Genomic DNA, 19,318 nt, shown 5'->3' with positions numbered 1-19,318 from the left:
AACTACAGAGAACTACAGAGAACAACAGAGAACTACAGAGAACTACAGAGAACAACAGAGAACTACAGAGGACTACAGAGAACTACAGAGAACTACAGAGAACTACAGAGAACAACAGAGAACTACAGAGAACTACAGAGAACTACAGAGAACTACAGAGAACTACAGAGAACAACAGAGAACTACAGAGAACTACAGAGAACTACAGAGAACAACAGAGAACTACAGAGAACTACAGAGAACAACAGAGAACTACAGAGAACTACAGAGAACTACAGAGAACTACAGAGAACAACAGAGAACTACAGAGAACTACAGAGAACAACAGAGAACTACAGAGAACTACAGAGAACAACAGAGAACTACAGAGAACTACAGAGAACTACAGAGAACAACAGAGAACTACAGAGAACTACAGAGAACTACAGAGAACAACAGAGAACTACAGAGAACTACAGAGAACAACAGAGAACTACAGAGAACTACAGAGAACTACAGAGAACTACAGAGAACAACAGAGAACTACAGAGAACTACAGAGAACTACAGAGAACAACAGAGAACTACAGAGAACTACAGAGAACTACAGAGAACAACAGAGAACTACAGAGAACTACAGAGAACTACAGAGAACAACAGAGAACTACAGAGAACTACAGAGAACTACAGAGAACAGAGAACTACAGAGGACTACAGAGAACTACAGAGAACTACAGAGAACTACAGAGAACTACAGAGACCTACAGAGAACTACAGAGAACAACAGAGAACTACAGAGAACTACAGAGAACTACAGAGAACAACAGAGAACTACAGAGAACTACAGAGAACTACAGAGAACTACAGAGAACAACAGAGAACTACAGAGAACAACAGAGAACTACAGAGAACAACAGAGAACTACAGAGAACTACAGAGAACTACAGAGAACAACAGAGAACTACAGAGAACTACAGAGAACTACAGAGAACTACAGAGAACAACAGAGAACTACAGAGAACTACAGAGAACTACAGAGAACTACAGAGAACAACAGAGAACTACAGAGAACTACAGAGAACTACAGAGAACTACAGAGAACAACAGAGAACTACAGAGAACAACAGAGAACTACAGAGAACTACAGAGAACAACAGAGAACTACAGAGAACTACAGAGAACAACAGAGAACTACAGAGAACTACAGAGAACAACAGAGAACTACAGAGAACAACAGAGAACTACAGAGAACAACAGAGAACTACAGAGAACTACAGAGAACTACAGAGAACTACAGAGAACAACAGAGAACTACAGAGAACTACAGAGAACAACAGAGAACTACAGAGAACTACAGAGAACAACAGAGAACTACAGAGAACTACAGAGAACTACAGAGAACAACAGAGAACTACAGAGAACAACAGAGAACTACAGAGAACTACAGAGAACTACAGAGAACAACAGAGAACTACAGAGAACTACAGAGAACAACAGAGAACTACAGAGAACTACAGAGAACTACAGAGAACTACAGAGAACAACAGAGAACTACAGAGAACAACAGAGAACTACAGAGAACTACAGAGAACAACAGAGAACTACAGAGAACTACAGAGAACAACAGAGAACTACAGAGAACTACAGAGAACAACAGAGAACTACAGAGAACAACAGAGAACTACAGAGAACTACAGAGAACAACAGAGAACTACAGAGAACTACAGAGAACTACAGAGAACTACAGAGAACAACAGAGAACTACAGAGAACAACAGAGAACTACAGAGAACTACAGAGAACAACAGAGAACTACAGAGAACTACAGAGAACAACAGAGAACTACAGAGAACTACAGAGAACTACAGAGAACAACAGAGAACTACAGAGAACAACAGAGAACTACAGAGAACTACAGAGAACAACAGAGAACTACAGAGAACTACAGAGAACAACAGAGAACTACAGAGAACTACAGAGAACTACAGAGAACTACAGAGAACAACAGAGAACTACAGAGAACTACAGAGAACTACAGAGAACTACAGAGAACAACAGAGAACTACAGAGAACTACAGAGAACTACAGAGAACTACAGAGAACAACAGAGAACTACAGAGAACTACAGAGAACAACAGAGAACTACAGAGAACAACAGAGAACTACAGATAACTACAGAGAACAACAGAGAACTACAGAGAACTACAGAGAACTACAGAGAACTACAGAGAACAACAGAGAACTACAGAGAACTACAGAGAACAACAGAGAACTACAGAGAACAACAGAGAACTACAGAGAACAACAGAGAACTACAGAGAACTACAGAGAACTACAGAGAACAACAGAGAACTACAGAGAACTACAGAGAACTACAGAGAACAACAGAGAACTACAGAGAACTACAGAGAACTACAGAGAACAACAGAGAACAACAGAGAACTACAGAGAACAACAGAGAACTACAGATAACTACAGAGAACAACAGAGAACTACAGAGAACTACAGAGAACTACAGAGAACTACAGAGAACTACAGAGAACAGAGAACTACACAGACGTGGAAATGTTAGTAAGTACATTTAAAAGGTTTTTTAAATCTTGAGAAGTTTATTTTGTTATAAAGTGAAATACAATATTTTTCAGTTCCAAATACCCATAACTACATGTTTATCTCTGTAGATCTGAAGTTGCGATGCCTCACAAACATGGTAGGCTATATGAAGCTATTTATTTCTTACATTTTTAATAGTTTTATGTTTTACGTTATGTTCGGCCCGCGACCCAGCCTGAGCGTCGAAATTCGGCCCGCGGCCCAAAATGAGTTTGACACCCCTGATCTAGAACGATCATGTCCAGCGTCTCCATCGGTTATCGACTCATTTGCATATTCCACATTCATATTTATCTGTTTAATTATTTGGTCAATAAATCTTCATGAACAACATTAGGTAAAGTATTCATTTCCAGACAAGGGGTCAATGTCACAGTCACTCACAAACCTTCAGATTAACGAGCAAAATTATTTTGAAATGAATGAACACATTTAGATTTTTGATTATAGAATTGTTAAATGCCTAATACAGGCTGGTGCCCCCATAACTCTAATAAACTCTCACAAATATAACCACACTCATGCAGCGTGTCATGTTTGAAATCTTAAACAATTCTTTAATCAATATCAACTTTGAACGTCGCCCTCTCCCATAAGTGGAGGACATGAAGAACACTACAGTACTTGTACTAATACTACAGTACTTGTACTAATATTACAGTACTTGTACTAATACTACTACTGTACACCTGCCTGTGCCGTAGAGTCAGAGATGGAAACAAACACCGATGTATAATTCCATTCGAGTATCTTTAAACTTCAAGATACTAGAATGGTTGTCTGCAAGTTAAAATATCAAGTCAGACAACAAAAGACCAAGGAGCTCGTCCTCGTCCTCGTCCTCATCCTCATCCTCGTCCTCGTCAAGGTCGAGTCGGCCCAAACACGTCGGTGCTTTTATTATCAAACAGCCAAGATGGAATAAAGGCGTTTGAACTTTTCTAACACTGACTCAGGGCCTTAGTTTGTTTGGTTTTGCCCTGCAGACGTCCTCGCATCTGCAAACACTGGACCATGTCGAATGTGATCATATTTGTCTCTCTTACTACAACATCACGCTTTGGCCAGGCTGTTTCTGCCACTAATTGTCAACTTAAAGGACAATTAACAGCACAAGACTATATAGTAAGACCAACAGGTTAATTGATTGACATATAACTTTCCTTTCAATCCAGGGTTGAAAGGCTGAAATAAAGAGACAACAAAAATAAATGAGATATGACATGACTATAAGACATAAGACATTTCAGTCCGCGATATAATGTAGATGAATCCACTTCTGTTCCCGTTTCTATTGTGAATACTATGATGAAACTCTGACCAAAAATACAACTTCTTGTTTTAAATTGTGTATATTTTCATCAATAACAGAAGGTTAGACATAATCCCACACACAACACGACATAATGCATGATTTCCCTTCAGGCGTCTGTCCTTTTTCACACAGACACTTGACTCTAATGCCGGCATCAGCATTCAGCGCATACGGCGCTCCACATCGCTCCCCACATGTTTCACCATCTTAACAAGAGCGTCACAGCTTCATGTACATCCCAGTCTTTGTCAACCCTGCATTCTAAAGGCTGGTGCTTCTCCATACATGGTGCTGCTCCATACATGGTGCTGCTCCATACATGGTGCTACTCCATACATGGTACTACTCCATACATGGTACTACTCCATACATGGTACTGCTCCATACATGGTACTACTCCATACATGGTACTACTCCATACATGGTACTACTCCATACATGGTACTACTCCATACATGGTACTACTCCATACATGGTGCTACTCCATACATGGTACTACTCCATACATGGTGCTGCTCCATACATGGTACTACTCCATACATGGTACTACTCCATACATGGTGCTACTCCATACATGGTACTGCTCCATACATGGTACTGCTCCATACATGGTACTACTCCATACGTGGTACTGCTCCATACATGGTACTACTCCATACATGGTGCTACTCCATACATGGTACTACTCCATACATGGTGCTGCTCCATACATGGTACTACTCCATACATGGTACTACTCCATACATGGTACTACTCCATACATGGTGCTACTCCATACATGGTACTACTCCATACATGGTGCTGCTCCATACATGGTACTACTCCATACATGGTGCTACTCCATACATGGTACTACTCCATACATGGTGCTGCTCCATACATGGTACTACTCCATACATGGTACTACTCCATACATGGTACTGCTCCATACATGGTGCTGCTCCATACATGGTACTACTCCATACATGGTACTACTCCATACATGGTACTACTCCATACATGGTACTGCTCCATACATGGTACTGCTCCATACATGGTACTACTCCATACATGGTGCTGCTCCATACATGGTACTACTCCATACATGGTACTACTCCATACATGGTACTACTCCATACATGGTACTACTCCATACATGGTACTGCTCCATACATGGTACTACTCCATACATGGTACTACTCCATACATGGTACTACTCCATACATGGTACTACTCCATACATGGTACTGCTCCATACATGGTACTGCTCCATACATGGTACTACTCCATACATGGTGCTGCTCCATACATGGTACTACTCCATACATGGTACTACTCCATACATGGTACTACTCCATACATGGTACTACTCCATACATGGTACTGCTCCATACATGGTACTACTCCATACATGGTACTACTCCATACATGGTGCTACTCCATACATGGTACTGCTCCATACATGGTACTACTCCATACATGGTACTACTCCATACGTGGTACTGCTCCATACATGGTACTACTCCATACATGGTGCTACTCCATACATGGTACTACTCCATACATGGTACTACTCCATACGTGGTACTACTCCATACATGGTGCTGCTCCATACATGGTACTACTCCATACATGGTACTACTCCATACATGGTACTGCTCCATACATGGTACTACTCCATACATGGTACTACTCCATACATGGTACTACTCCATACATGGTGCTACTCCATACATGGTGCTACTCCATACATGGTACTACTCCATACATGGTACTAATCCATACATGGTACTACTCCATACATGGTACTACTCCATACATGGTACTGCTCCATACATGGTACTGCTCCATATATGGTGCTACTCCATACATGGTACTACTCCATACATGGTACTACTCCATACATGGTACTACTCCATACATGGTACTGCTCCATACATGGTACTACTCCATACATGGTGCTACTCCATACATGGTACTACTCCATACATGGTACTACTCCATACATGGTACTACTCCATACATGGTACTACTCCATACATGGTACTGCTCCATACATGGTGCTGCTCCATACATGGTACTGCTCCATACATGGTACTACTCCATACATGGTACTACTCCATACATGGTGCTACTCCATACATGGTGCTACTCCATACATGGTACTACTCCATACATGGTACTACTCCATACATGGTACTGCTCCATACATGGTACTAATCCATACATGGTACTAATCCATACATGGTACTACTCCATACATGGTACTGCTCCATACATGGTACTACTCCATACATGGTACTGCTCCATACATGGTACTACTCCATACATGGTACTACTCCATACATGGTACACATGGTACTGCTCCATACATGGTACTACTCCATACATGGTACTACTCCATACATGGTACTGCTCCATACATGGTACTACTCCATACATGGTACTGCTTCATACATGGTACTGCTCCATATATGGTGCTGCTCCATACATGGTACTGCTCCATACATGGTGCTACTGCATACATGGTACTACTCCATACATGGTACTGCTCCATACATGGTACTGCTCCATACATGGTGCTGCTCCATACATGGTACTGCCCCATACATGGTACTACTCCATACATGGTACTACTCCATACATGGTACTGCTCCATACATGGTACTACTCCATACATGGTACTGCTCCATACATGGTACTACTCCATACATGGTACTACTCCATACATGGTACTGCTCCATACATGGTACTACTCCATACATGGTACTACTCCATACATGGTGCTACTGCATACATGGTACTACTCCATACATGGTACTGCTCCATACATGGTACTGCTCCATACATGGTGCTACTCCATACATGGTACTGCTCCATACATGGTACTACACCATACATGGTGCTACTCCATACATGGTACTACACCATACATGGTACTGCTCCATACATGGTACTACTCCATACATGGTACCACTCCATACATGGTACTGCTCCATACATGGTACTACACCATACATGGTGCTACTCCATACATGGTACTACACCATACATGGTGCTACTCCATACATGGTACTGCTCCATACATGGTACTACTCCATACATGGTACTACTCCATACATGGTACTGCTCCATACATGGTACTACTCCATACATGGTACTACTCCATACATGGTGCTACTGCATACATGGTACTACTCCATACATGGTACTGCTCCATACATGGTACTACACCATACATGGTGCTACTCCATACATGGTGCTACTCCATACATGGTACTACACCATACATGGTGCTGCTCCAATGCATTTTCAAGTAGCATTAGCCACAACACTGAGAATGTGAAAATCGGTTTTATCGATGGAAAACCACTCGACCACGTGACATCAGAGCCTTGTTTGAAAACATGTCCACGTGTAGCACCGTTTTACATCGTTTATGTTTATGATAAGGCCTGTCACAATATTTACTACGTTGACTTACGGTTTAATAAATGAGATGGCACAATACTTTTTGGAGGGCAAAAATTATCACATCCTCTGTCTTTGTTTTGTGGAACTTTATGTTGCTCTACAAATGTTATTGGGGTTCTGTGTTGGATAAGTCAGGTACATAATATATATAAATATATATTATTTATCTATATAGATATACGTGGTTTGAACTTGCCATTAAAAAAATGCACCATGTTTTTTCCCTCCAGTTCGATTGCTTAGAAAAAATAATAATACTTTCTTAAATCCTGGTGCTGTTGGTGCAGAACGCTCAGCTGTTACCTCTGTGTATTTATTGACTCATTGAAAAGATTAATTTAAAGCCAAGAAAAAACTCCCGTCTGCTCGAGACGCCGAACGCTGTGTGTGAAACTTCATTAAAATATAAAATATGGTTACCATGGTCGCTTGAGCCCTTTTTTTTTAGTGATCATAGTATTGCAATATTGCAGTTACTGCAACGGCCCTAGAGTCTCTCGTTAAAAATCTTGGGCTACTTGAATTATTTCCCCAACAATTTTTTGTTTTTATCATTTGATCTGAAGAAGGGAATTACAAGGCCACACAACTTATTTGCTCAAATAACATACACAATGTTTATTTATTTGAGTGTTGTGTGGTGATAACAGTACAGTACTGATTCAGCACCATAGACAGCTCCCTGTATACAGCACTATTAAATCAAGAATAGTTTATGTTTTAAAATACGCAAATGCTTCAGTTTATAGAAAATCATGGAGACATATCTTAGACTTTAAACCCAACGTTATTTTACAAATTCATTTATTTAGTTTCCTGAAGCTAAATGTAAGTGTATTGTTGACATGCATGTGAGCTCATCATCATCAGGTGTGTTTTGAGTGTTCCTGTATTGTCCTGCTAATGTCCTGTTTTCACCTACCCCTTATCCCCGCCCACAGCCCTGCTCTTGGTTGTGGTTGTTGGGGAATGAAGAGGAAGTCACAGGACCTGTTTCTATTACTAAGACAATTTAGATCAATAACATCTAAAACGATCTGCTTATGTAATAGTTCAATACCAAGTACTTTAAAAAAGGCTTTGGAGAGCAAGGAACAACCGGCTGTAAGATTTAAATAAGTACTTCCTCCTTTCAGGGTTTGAACATGGTGTAATGTAGCTTTAGGTTTGAGTGCTGTTGAAATATTACAAGTACAAGTACAAAGTGCAGCTCTCCTTTTACCAATTCTGAACAACAATCTCTCTTTTCTCCTGAAAATAAGCATCTGACCTCGACCTGCAGAACTCTGCAGCGAGGATCTTGACCCGCACAAACAGAAGAGCCACATTTCATTCTCAAAGCCCTTCACTGGCCCCGCTCTCCTCACTGGCCCCGCTCTCCTCACTGGCCCCGCTCTCCTCACTGGCCCCGCTCTCCTCACTGGCCCCGCTCTCCTCACTGGCCCCGCTCTCCTCACTGGCCCCGCTCTCCTACGGATGCAATTTAACATTTCAGAAAAACTGTCAGTGAGGTCCCTTTGTACATCAGGACCTCACACCGTACACTCGCCCTCGCTCACTGAGGTCTTTGGATCAGGACCTCACGCCGTACACTCGCCCTCGCTCACTGAGGTCTTTGGATCAGGACCTCACGCCGTACACTCGCCCTCGCTCACTGAGGTCTTTGGATCAGGACCTCACGTCGTACACTCGCCCTCGCTCACTGAGGTCTTTGGATCAGGACCTCACGCCGTACACTCGCCCTCGCTCACTGAGGTCTTTGGATCAGGACCTCACGCCGTACACTCGCCCTCGCTCACTGAGGTCTTTGGATCAGGACCTCACGCCGTACACTCGCCCTCGCTCACTGAGGTCTTTGGATCAGGACCTCACGCCGTACACTCGCCCTCGCTCACTGAGGTCTTTGGATCAGGACCTCACACCGTACACTCGCCCTCGCTCGCTGAGGTCTTTGGATCGGTGTTTTAAATACAATTGCATTTGAAACTGATTTGACTGTTTATTGTTGTCTGTTTATTGCTCGCTGTAAGTTTTGTGTTTTATTATTTCATTCTGTGTTTTTTTGTAAAGCACTTTGTGACTTCTGTCTGTGAAAAAGGTGCTTTACAAATAACTTTTACTTACTTTTGACTTATTCTAGGGTTATTGTGAACTCCCCTCTTTAAAGACGACGTTACGCAGCACTGTTATGAGCCGACTCGATCCTTGAAGACGCAAAATCGAGCAACAAGTGTTCTCCAGATGCAGCTCAGTGGGTTCATATTTGACTTTCCCTTGTGGTTTTTAACAATTAAGTGCAGGAAAATAATAGCCTGAACTCGTAACCTTGTCCACACATGATTTACCTACAATGACAACGACTCGACATTAAGTTTAGCTTTGAACAGACTTAATTATAATGAGCCAGCCCATTAATCAGCACGCAGACTGACAATAAGTAAACGTGTTGCTTTTGTAATCAGCAACACTATTTGTATCAGTTGATTTAACATGACGACGGCTTCTAAAACAGAGCGTTTCTACATGTGCAAACACTGCGTCTTTAGACAGTATTAATCACAATAAATGGCAGAGAAAAAACACCAGACGGACGTGGCTGATCCAACTCATTTGACATTTTACATGCGAGATGGATTTTTTATTCAACTCTAACTATAATAATATTTTGAATAAGAGAAAATGGGTACTATATAGTGATTTAAACATTCTTGTTGTGAAGTCCTGTCACTGCTGTTGAACTATGACAGAGAAACATGTATATTATGTGTCTTTAATGGATTAGTCTAGGTTTAAGAAAGAATAGAGACGAATAAAGAATATAAGTAGATCATAATTATACATTTTGTTCATTGTAAACCGGAGTATTGATCTCAAACAGCTCAGAAATAAAACAGGTCCATTGACTTCCTGTTTAAAACTGCAAAACTGATAAGCCCCGCCTCTTCCGGGTGTTACTGGGGGTAGACATTTAGTGACACTTATTGTAAAAACAGCAAAAACAGCAGAAATATATAACATTTCAAATAATCACAGAAGTACAGGGATGTTGGCGGGGATAGGGGGTAGGTCCTGAGGACCTGTGGACCCAGATGCCCCTCCCCTGGTGAAGTGGTCCCTGCCCTGTGTGGACGGTCCCTCATCTGCCTGAAGAGTGGCTCCAGTTCGCCTCAGTCGGTCCCTCTTCTGCCTGAAGAGTGGGTCCAGCTCGCCTCCGACGGTCCCTCATCTGCCTGAAGAGTGGGTCCAGCTCGCCTCCGACGGTCCCTCTTCTGCCTGAAGAGTGGGTCCAGCTCGACTCAGACGGTCCCTCTTCTGCCTGAAGAGTGGGTCCAGCTCGACTCAGACGGTCCCTCATCTGCCTGAAGAGTGGGTCCAGCTCGACTCAGACGGTCCCTCTTCTGCCTGAAGAGTGGGTCCAGCTCGACTCAGACGGTCCCTCTTCTGCCTGAAGAGTGGGTCCAGCTCGACTCAGACGGTCCCTCTTCTGCCTGAAGAGTGGGTCCAGCTCCAGTCTCCCTCGTGTCCGTCTGTCCGTCTGTGAGAGTCGGATCTCTCCTTCACTGGAACTCCTCCAGGTTTCTACGCTTTTTTCCCAAAGAGGTTTTTTTTGTAGTTTTTCCTGGCCGAGAAGGAGAGTCTAAGGACAGAGGACCCTGGGACATCGTCCCTCGCCACCACAGACATTGTCTGACTCCATCGCCACCACAGACATTGTTGATTCATTTCTCCCTGTGGCCCTCAGAGGCAACTGTTGTTGTGATTTTGGGCCTTACAAAAATAAATTGATTTGATTTGATTTGAGGTGAAAACACAAATTCCCTTCGCACTTGAGCCTCCAGAACAAAACAGGATTAGTCAAACATGTCACTCAAACATGTCACTCAAAATAAGACTTTCGGTTAAAAGCTGAATAAAGCTGATTTGGTCCAACATGTGTTCCTATCGAGATTCTTAAACGTCACGATACGCATCGTACAAGTGACGCGCAATCCATCCGCGCATCACATGACCACCTCCCCTCACGCACGTGAAACGCTCAACACGGCTTTGTCCTCACGTCAGAAAAACAAGAGCCAGAAACTCACACACACGCCTTCAACTCGGCTACGAATTATTATTAACAAGAACAGTAATTAAAAGGCTAAATTATTATTAAATCGCAGTTTATTTCTGTCACCAAAGACAAAATAATCCGAGCAAAGACAGAATAATGACACGAACATTTTTATTATTTTACGAATCGTGACAGAGGGTCCTGAATGGTGAGACTTCTGAATCGCAATATGTGTCCTTTAAACAAACGTGAAATATCACTTTATTCCCTTATTTTTTCCAATACAACGGGGACTTTCTCCAAACTAGAAGCCTGAAGTCGCGGGGCCTCTTCACGTCTTTTATCCTCGAGTTTGAAATCGCAGTACGACAGACGACACGAGCCGGAGCGACGTAAACACGCGGCATCTCAAAAAGAGCGCGTACAAAGTGTCCGGTTTGGCCTTTCCCGGTCTTGACAAACAGCCCCGACGACCTTTAGCCGAGGTCAGCGCCGGACCGGGCGACGAGCGACTTTCCACCAAAAGAAGCAGAAACGTTAATGTGCAGGTGACAGCGGCGCGCGGAGTAATTGCGCGCGGACAGAAAATGTATTTGGCTTTAATTGCGTTGCCCTTTTATAATCAGGGCGTCTGAGTAATGAAGATGGCCGTGTGCGGGGGGGGGGGACGCACCGGCAAACGGGGGATAAATACATCATAAAAACGCTGTAAAAGCAAATCACCTGACGCGAGATGAAGGAAGCAGCTTCCTCCTGCATCGTAGTGTAAAAAAAAACGTAAAATCATGTCAAATCTGCCTTTTTACATATTGATGTTATGTCAGTCCAACAAAAAATGTAGTAAAACGTGTCTTTAAACGTGTCACTTTGTGTTTAATTGTCAGACAAATGTGGAATGTCTGTAAAAATGCATCGGAAAAGTGCAGAAATATCACCTTATACATTTCATTTTAAGCTTACAACAAGGTTTCATTTAGAATCAGATCTTTTTGTAGCATTTTTACTCCAAACAATACACTTAATAGTCAAATTTGATATATTTTCAAAGCTAAACAGTCACAATAATATATGCATTTCGATATATTGCCCATATCGTTGTAATTGTTATAATTTCTTGCAATTTATCATCATTTTTTTATTTAATACAGGCCTAAACTTTTAATTGAAAGAAATGGCTTTCAATGTTAATTCCATGAACAAAAACAAATAGTGAAATGTGGACTTGACAAAAGACTTTTAAAAAAAACACAGTTTTATCACTGAGACAATTCAATCGCCCTTTGATAAGAACGTTATTAATATTTGGAATTACGCCTCGTGTCTGCACAAACATCGTCACGGCAACGAGAACAGCACGGATTTACCTCCAAATGACAACGTCACCCAAACCCGAACCGATGAACGTATCTGAGAAACAAAAACATCAGCGTTTCATCAAAGAAAGAAGAGATATCACGTGCATCACCTGTTGCTTGTTCTGCTCATTAAATGCTTATTAATGAATCAGAATTTTCTCAATGAATTTCAATAGAGGCTAAACACAACAGACTGGGCACAAAAGCTGCACAATGTTCCTCCGGTCGTTACAAACACGGAAATATTAAAAGGTAAAAATATAAAATAAGCCAATAATTAAATGTGATTTTTGGTGTGTGTTTAAATCTGTTGCTTTTGGAATACAACGTTCAAATAATAATAATAATTCCTCTTTCATTTGCGTCTTTGCCACGTCGCATCGTTTCCCCGTGTCCAAAGCTGCGCCGCTGAGAACAGATGAATCACGTCAGATGCAATCGTTTACGTGACATTTCTGAAATCTGATCACTCCAGAATGTCGGTGCGCACGTGACACTGAGAAACTGGAACGCCGCCCAGACACAGGGAGAATGTGCAAACCCGTCCCCGGACACAGGGAGAACGTGCAAACCCGTCCCCGGACACAGGGAGAACGTGCAAACCCGTCCCCGGACACAGGGAGAACGTGCAAACTCGTCCCCGGACACAGGGAGAACGTGCAAACCCGTCCCCGGACACAGGGAGAACGTGCAAACCCGTCCCCGGACACAGGGAGAACGTGCAAACCCGTCCCCGGACACAGGGAGAACGTGCAAACTCGTCCCCGGACACAGGGAGAACGTGCAAACCCGTCCCCGGACACAGGGAGAACGTGCAAACTCGTCCCCGGACACAGGGAGAACGTGCAAACTCGTCCCCGGACACAGGGAGAACGTGCAAACCCGTCCCCGGACACAGGGAGAACGTGCAAACTCGTCCCCGGACACAGGGAGAACGTGCAAACTCGTCCCCGGACACAGGGAGAACATGCAAACTCGTGAGTTACTTGTGTTTACTGAATAAACCTGTCCTTTGTGATGATATGATGAGCTTGTATTTAAAGTGATGACAAGATAAATTACTCTTTTTCTCTCAAACACACAGTTAACACCTTTACGCACCGACCAAAACAAAAGAGCCACTCGGATTCAGCTCGGCAAACACAGTAAGTCCTGTCCTCCTGCTGGAGAACTGCTGCAGGTGACGATCTTTCAGCTGCGATGTGGTATTTAAACCCGACTGATGCAGCGAGCGGCGTTCTGAAACAACCATGTGGAAAGACGAATCCCGTGGTCATGGAGACATCTAATCTACTGCAGATCTGAACCTGAGCGTTGGGGACGAGCTGGAGACCGGAAGCTCCTGGAAGTCTGCGTTTTCTGAAATGCGTTGTACCTTTGGTGAGTCTATTAAAGAGCATGTTTCCGCGGCGATGAAGTCCCGGTAAGACTGAAGCGCGTTGGCGTTTCTTAAGATTTTGGCCACGCATGAATAAAGGCTTTTAATATTTTTTTTCTATATCCCTCGAGTGCCTCAGCGTTTACTTCTTCTGCTTTAATGAGCTGAAGACGGCTTTGTTCAGCGGTCACACTTTCCCATTATCAATACAAGATCTTATTTCAAAAAGAATGCGACACTGGATCAAATAAACCTTTTAATATCGCATAAGCTTATTGAAACTATACCACAGCGAATGTGCTGTACTCAAACCTAAAGGTGCTTCAATGAAACGTTAGAGCGTGTTTTCTTTGGTCAGGCAAAGAGTATCTAAGATGTAACTCTCTTTCTAAGGTTTATTTTGTGTTAAAGTTTATACAGTTGCTTCCTGTCGACACGAGGCGCAGATGTGACAAACCGAGGAGGAGACATTCATCACATTTATTAATGCCTCCAGAGCATTGAACACATTTAGAAACGGCATCAATTTGTTGTACTTTCATCTGAAGCGAGCGTTCTACTGAGAAAGTGACTCACCGAGAGCCTCTTTTGGTTTTCGTTTAATCGTACACTCAGTACATAAAGTACATAAAGTCCATATAGTACAAATAGTACACACAAGTCTCCCATGGAGCTCTGCCCTGTGCTCCAGCTCCAGTTCAGACTTGTTTCCTGCTGTAACTCTTTTCCCCCATTCAAAAGATAGAACTCTGTGGACATGGACTCAACACAATAACATAACACAACCTATAGATTTGATGCTTTACATTTCATCTCACTGCATCGTATCCAACAGCATCTAATGGCTCCATAACAATGAGAGCCAGATGACGACGGCTGCCACACACTTCCACGGAACAGACGCAGCGCAACAAGCCGGGAAATGATAATGAAGCTAATGAAGCTAATTGCTAATATCCTGCGAAAGGCAAAGAGAGAGAGAGAGAAACACACTGACCACATCCATCAGCGGCTCGTGGGCTTCACAACCGCTCACAGGCGCGACCTTTGACCTTTATGCCAAGCAGAAGAAAATGTTCAGTGAAAATCAATTAGCCATCATCGCCACGTTAGCCTCGTTTACGCGACTGGGACTTGTACGAAAAGAGACAAATGTAACTCAAATCAATGAAAGGCTTTAGAGATCAAACAAATAATGTCTTGATTCAATTATTATTAAAGCATTTAGGCCTTATTGGTGCAAACGTTCGTACGATTAATACCTTAAACAGACTTTTGGTCAGTTTTCTCTGTGTAGTTTCTTGCCCTGACTCTTTTAGCCGTCAGTCTGGTTCACATCACCATTTAAGTTTAAAAAGATCTGTTTCTGACCTCAAAAGAAGCCAAACCACAGATCGTAGTATTTTAAAACCCTAAATAGACTTGACATGTCCATGATCCAGTCATCATTGTCAAATTGGGACCTTGACCTTCTTCACTGGACAATGGATCGCTCCTGGACGAAAGAGCGATTACACCAAGAGATAAAGAAACACGAATGAAGCTGACGGGAGTTTTATCCGTCACCAAACGCAGGACGCAGCCATTTTCCATTTTATAACTTCCAGTTTCCAAGGAAGAACATATTTTTCAGTTTTGGTGAAGTTTTCAATCAAACGACCTGGTTGGACATGAGCTGCAGATATGACAGGTAGAGGTACTTCCACAACTGTTACCTAGCAACCGTGATGTAAACACGGACCAAAATGCATGAAAATTACACAATAGTTATGATTTGACTGATTTAAAAACTGTCAGAAAATGTTATCTGTCGTCTGTAAATTGTCCCAGTGTTTCCAGATGGAACGTCGCTTATTGATGACATCAGTAGAGGGTTTTAGCAGATGTTCTTATGTTTATGTTTATGGGTTTTAGAATTAATTCCAAGAGTGTGACACTGCAACCAAACTGTAAACACGGGCCAAAATCCATATATAACAAAAAGTTATGATTTGACAAATAATTACGATCACTGATTACACGTATCTTTGTTTTGTTACATTATTTTTACATTAAACTGTCAGAAGAAGTGTGTCCGTCACTATCAAATTGTCCCTTATTGATGACATCACAGAGGCATCTCAGCTGGACTTCCTGGACTTTTTTGACGGTATAGCATAAAATACATACTTTGAAGACGTACACCTACAGAAGACGTACAACTACAGAAGACGTACAACTACAGAAGACGTACAGCTACAGAAGACGTACGACTACAGAAGACGTACGACTACAGAAGACGTACTACTACAGAAGACGTACGACTACAGAAGACGTACAACTACAGAAGACGTACAACTACAGAAGACGTACAGCTACAGAAGACGTACGACTACAGAAGACGTACGACTACAGAAGACGTACGACTACAGAAGACGTACGACTACAGAAGACGTACAACTACAGAAGACGTACAACTACAGAAGACGTACGACTACAGAAGACGTACAACTACAGAAGACGTACGACTACAGAAGACGTACAACTACAGAAGACGTACGACTACAGAAGACGTACAACTGCAGTAGGTGGCGGTAAATGCACCTTTTCAGTTGGCTGCCACCCGCCATTAAAAGTAACACAACCATCCCATCATCATCATCATCATCATCAACAACAACAACAACAACAACTTTTATTTGTCAGTTTTTCTTCACAAACTGCCACTTGACTGATGTAAAATTATGATAGATATTCACCACAGGCACTATCCTCCACAATGAAGTTAAAAAGCAGTAATTTGCCTCTTTAAAGCACTTCACATTAAACTACATTTTGTGTCAGATTCCGCCTAAACTACCAAGAGAACCATGTTTGAACTTGGCTTTTTCTCCACAAGAATAACACTCGCGTCTCACCTAACCCGACTCCGACCACGAGCCTGCCCGCCAGTAGCACCTCCTTCCCGGGCGCGGTGCTGAGGACGACCCCGCCGACCGCGAAGCAGGCGCTGGCCACCAGGATGCACACGCGGCGCCCGAAGAGCCCGTTGAGGAAGCCGCCCAGCAGCGCGGAGAGGGCGGCGGCGGCGACCGTGCTGGAGATCAGCACCTCCTGCCACAGCGCGCTCAGGGCCAGCTCCCGCTTGAGCAGCAGCATGGCCCCGGAGATCACCCCGGTGTCGTACCCGAACAGGAACCCCCCCAGCGCGGAGAAGGCGGCCAGCACGTACACGAAGCCCGGCGTCACGTCCTGGGTGAACTGTTTGCGCGCGGCTCGCTCCAGGTCCCCGGTGCTGGAGGCGGCGGTGGAGGATGCTGATGCTGAGGATGCTCCCGGGGCTGCGCTGCCTCCTCCTCCGCCGCCGCCGCCGCCGCCGGTGATGCTCGCGGCGGACGGAGCCTTGATGAGACTCCGCTCGCCGCCGTCGCTCGCTTTCCTCCAGCGCTCGCCCATCACGCCGCTCATGCTCCGCAGGTTGTAGTCATGGTCGCTCTGCTTGCGCGACATGTGGATGAGGCGGAGGATGAGAGAGTGCGGGAGTTTGACGGCTCAAACTAAAACAGTCCAAATAATCCCCCCCTCGCTTTGGGTGGTCTCCGCTGTCAGAATGTGGACAACTGTTTGTGTTTGTTGTTGTTGTTGTTGTTGTTGTTGTTGTTGTTGTTTTGGAGCCTGAGACGTCCGCCGTCTGGGGATAAAGTTGTTTTGCAGTTGCTTGTTTTGCTTCTCCGAGTCGCATCCACGAGGTCTGGATGCGGAGTGTGCGGGGAATGTGCGGGAGAGGCGGGGTGTAGTGGAGAGCGTCACCGGCCGCGACGTCACCGTGACGCGAGGAGAGGGTCAGGAGCACGGAGAGGGTCAGAAGAAGCAAGGAGAGGGTCAGAAAGGAGAGAGTCAGAAGTAGTGGTGCAGACATGCAGGGTCTGTGGTGGCTGTGGTGATGGTGGTGACCAGTGCCACACGTGACGCAGTGGTAGGGCATCAGGGGCACCAGGGGCATCAGGGGCACCACCAGCCTGACCAGGCAGTTTGGACCGACAAACTAGGCTTTTTGTGCAGCAGCTGCTGCTTTTACAGTTAAACGTGGAGCATAAAGAGCAGACCGACTTTGTCTTTAGATGTTTATCATTTAAACTGCAGTGACGTCACGTCTCGCTCCACAGTTTGAGACGCTCACAGACAGATCCACTGCACAAGCCAAATTTTCAACTGACTCAGACAGGTCAGGGCCACAGCTGGAGCGGTTTAGACTCCACATTCATATTCACAAGGAGCAAAATGGACTTTAGATGATGAAAAATGCAATATTCAATTAGAATCAGTGAAAAAGAAGAATGAAACAGGTGATCGCGTGTTCAACTTCTTACACTCGTCGAAATCATGTTTTCTTAAATGCATCAGAAAGCCTTTGCAGCCTGTAGTGTTTATTGAGCCTTGATCTGTTGAAGAAGAGCAGGAGAAGGGCTCCGGGTGATGTCAGAAAAGGGGCGGAGCAAGGACATTTAGGGATTTTATTACCTCTAAAATCCACCATAAAGTGTCCCATGTCTAATAATAAGGAGGGTGCAGTTGTTGCACATCATCAGCACAGGACAGAAGCAGGAGTGTCATTGTGTTCCCTCTGAGGGGCTCTGGGGATGCATCCTTCTCCTCTGGCCCCATTAAAAGGCCCCCAGTCTGTGCAGATTCCCCCTCCCCAAACCCTTCCTCCTTATTTGAACTATAGCAGTTCATAGATTTTTTCATTTGTGATGCTATTTTATCATAGAAATCGACTTGTACAACAAAAGGCAAAGCCTGACCTCATAATGCAGAGGTAAAAGATCTGGGACCCCCATGGAGGTCCCGACGCCCAGGCTGTGAACCACTTGACTCAATAGTATCTCACGACTGAAATAATCTGTCAGTAATATTCCTCTGAGTTCAGACACTTGTAGTTGTCACACCCTCCTCATTATTAGACATATTATGAACACGCTAAAGTGGCACTTTGTGTATCTGTAAATTATACATAACAGACACAGAGGAAGTAATAACATCTCCATGGACACAACAGGTGGTGGACCCCCCCTCCAGGTGGAGGTGGTGGACTCCCCCTCCAGGTGGTGGTGGTGGACTCCCCTCCAGGTGGTGGTGGACCCCCCTCTAGGTGGTGGTGGACCCCCCCTCCAGGTGGTGGTGGACTCCCCCT

At 43.9% G+C, this 19,318-nt stretch overlaps 1 protein-coding gene across 1 annotated transcript in view; it reads right to left on the bottom strand.

The window, feature by feature from the left end:
* Positions 1-17,648, bottom strand: part of LOC140366980 (proton myo-inositol cotransporter-like) — a 188,125-nt gene extending 170,477 nt beyond the window's left edge. Inside the window, exon 1 of the mRNA XM_072453247.1 lies at positions 17,043-17,648. Within this exon, the coding sequence (XP_072309348.1) occupies positions 17,043-17,634 (592 nt within the window). The 5' untranslated portion in view covers positions 17,635-17,648. The remainder of the gene's footprint in view (positions 1-17,042) is intronic.
* Between the last annotated feature and the right edge of the window lie 1,670 nt (positions 17,649-19,318).

This window comes from Eucyclogobius newberryi, unplaced genomic scaffold, assembly GCF_026437365.1.
Source record: "Eucyclogobius newberryi isolate DKJ021-1_F unplaced genomic scaffold, fEucNew1.0.hap1 SCAF_2, whole genome shotgun sequence".
In the NCBI taxonomy this organism is placed as follows: Eukaryota; Metazoa; Chordata; class Actinopteri; order Gobiiformes; family Gobiidae; genus Eucyclogobius; species Eucyclogobius newberryi.
This window is presented reverse-complemented; position numbering and strand designations above follow the sequence as displayed.